Source organism: Meleagris gallopavo, unplaced genomic scaffold (genome assembly GCF_000146605.3).
Source record: "Meleagris gallopavo isolate NT-WF06-2002-E0010 breed Aviagen turkey brand Nicholas breeding stock unplaced genomic scaffold, Turkey_5.1 ChrUn_random_7180001859684, whole genome shotgun sequence".
NCBI lineage: Eukaryota > Metazoa > Chordata > Aves > Galliformes > Phasianidae > Meleagris > Meleagris gallopavo.
The window spans coordinates 1-1,124 of record NW_011125518.1 but is presented as its reverse complement, the minus strand read 5'-3'; the positions used below and the strand labels follow the sequence as shown (position 1 = coordinate 1,124).

The window sequence follows — 1,124 nt, the reverse complement described above, 5'->3', positions numbered from 1 at the left end:
CCCTCCCCCCCCCCGTGCACAATTGCTCACCAGGAGTCGGGCGTGCAACGTGCAGGGTCCACTTTGCTGGGGGTGACGGTGAAGGTTTTGTCGAGGATGTTGATGACGGGGCGAGCGCTGCAGGGTAATGGGGAGGGGGTGCTGAGCATTGTGCACCAGCAGAGCTGTCACTGTGGGGGTGGCAGCGCCCTGTGTGTCCCCATACCGGAGCAGCACCACGCGTTCTGCCAGGCTGCCCACCAGCAGGTCGGGGTAGGAGTTGCCATCCACGTCCAGCCCTCCGCTGAGAGCGTAGCCAAAGGTCTGCATGCTGGCAGGGCCCAGCTCTGCCCCACTGATCACCTGCGGGGGGTGGGGGGGCACTGTTAGCTCCATGGAAGTGGGGGCTTCAGCCCCCGTACCCTGTTTTGTTTTTTTTGGAGGGGGGTCCAAACCTGGCTGGGGATGCGCCGCAGTCCTTCGGCGCTGCTGTGGTAGATGTACACTTTGCCTGGCCCCTCAAAGGGAGCCCCCACGGCGATGTCTGGGGGTGCACAGGGGGGGTCAGCCCCACAGGGATGGGGAGGGGCTGCCCTGTATCCTCACCCCCTCTTTAACCCCAACACAACGCCCCATTTCACCCCCAATCCCTTACCCCATCCCATCTTCACCCAGACCCACCACAAATACCTCCCCCCCCCACCCCAACCACGGTGCCCCCAACCACGGTGCCCCCAACCACGGTGCCCCCCATACCCGAGGTGACCCTTAAAACCAAACTCTCCCCCAACTCAAGGTCTACCCCCAACCCAAAGTGCCCCCAGACCCTCATCAAAAAGCTGCCCTCAAACCACGGTGCCCCCCAACCCTTCCGCTCACCCCAAACCTCTCCACGGACCCCCGTCTCCCTGCACTGCCCAGCCCTCCATCCCCAACCCGAACAGAATCTCCTCTCTGCCCCCCCTGCCCCCCATCCCCTCACCCTGGAAGCCATCCTGGTTGATGTCCCCTATGCTGGCGATGGCGAAGCCGAAGGCGGAGTAGCTGGGCCCGGTGAGCTCCAGGCTGGGCTCGGGCTGGAAGCCCCCCGCCTCATTCATGTACACATAGATGGCCCCCCCCCACCTCCTGCTTTCTCTTGAAGT

At 64.1% G+C, this 1,124-nt stretch overlaps 1 protein-coding gene across 1 annotated transcript; it reads right to left on the bottom strand.

Moving 5' to 3' along the window:
• Positions 1 to 10: 10 nt before the first annotated feature.
• LOC104915921 (integrin alpha-3-like) lies at positions 11 to 1,118 on the bottom strand. Its single transcript, XM_010726875.2, has 4 exons — positions 962 to 1,118; positions 435 to 523; positions 206 to 342; positions 11 to 117 (listed from the first exon to the last, which is right to left on the bottom strand). The coding sequence occupies exons 1-4, from the start codon at positions 1,077 to 1,079 to the stop codon at positions 27 to 29; spliced, it is 435 nt and encodes a 144-aa protein (XP_010725177.2). The 5' UTR covers positions 1,080 to 1,118; the 3' UTR covers positions 11 to 26.
• Between the last annotated feature and the right edge of the window lie 6 nt (positions 1,119 to 1,124).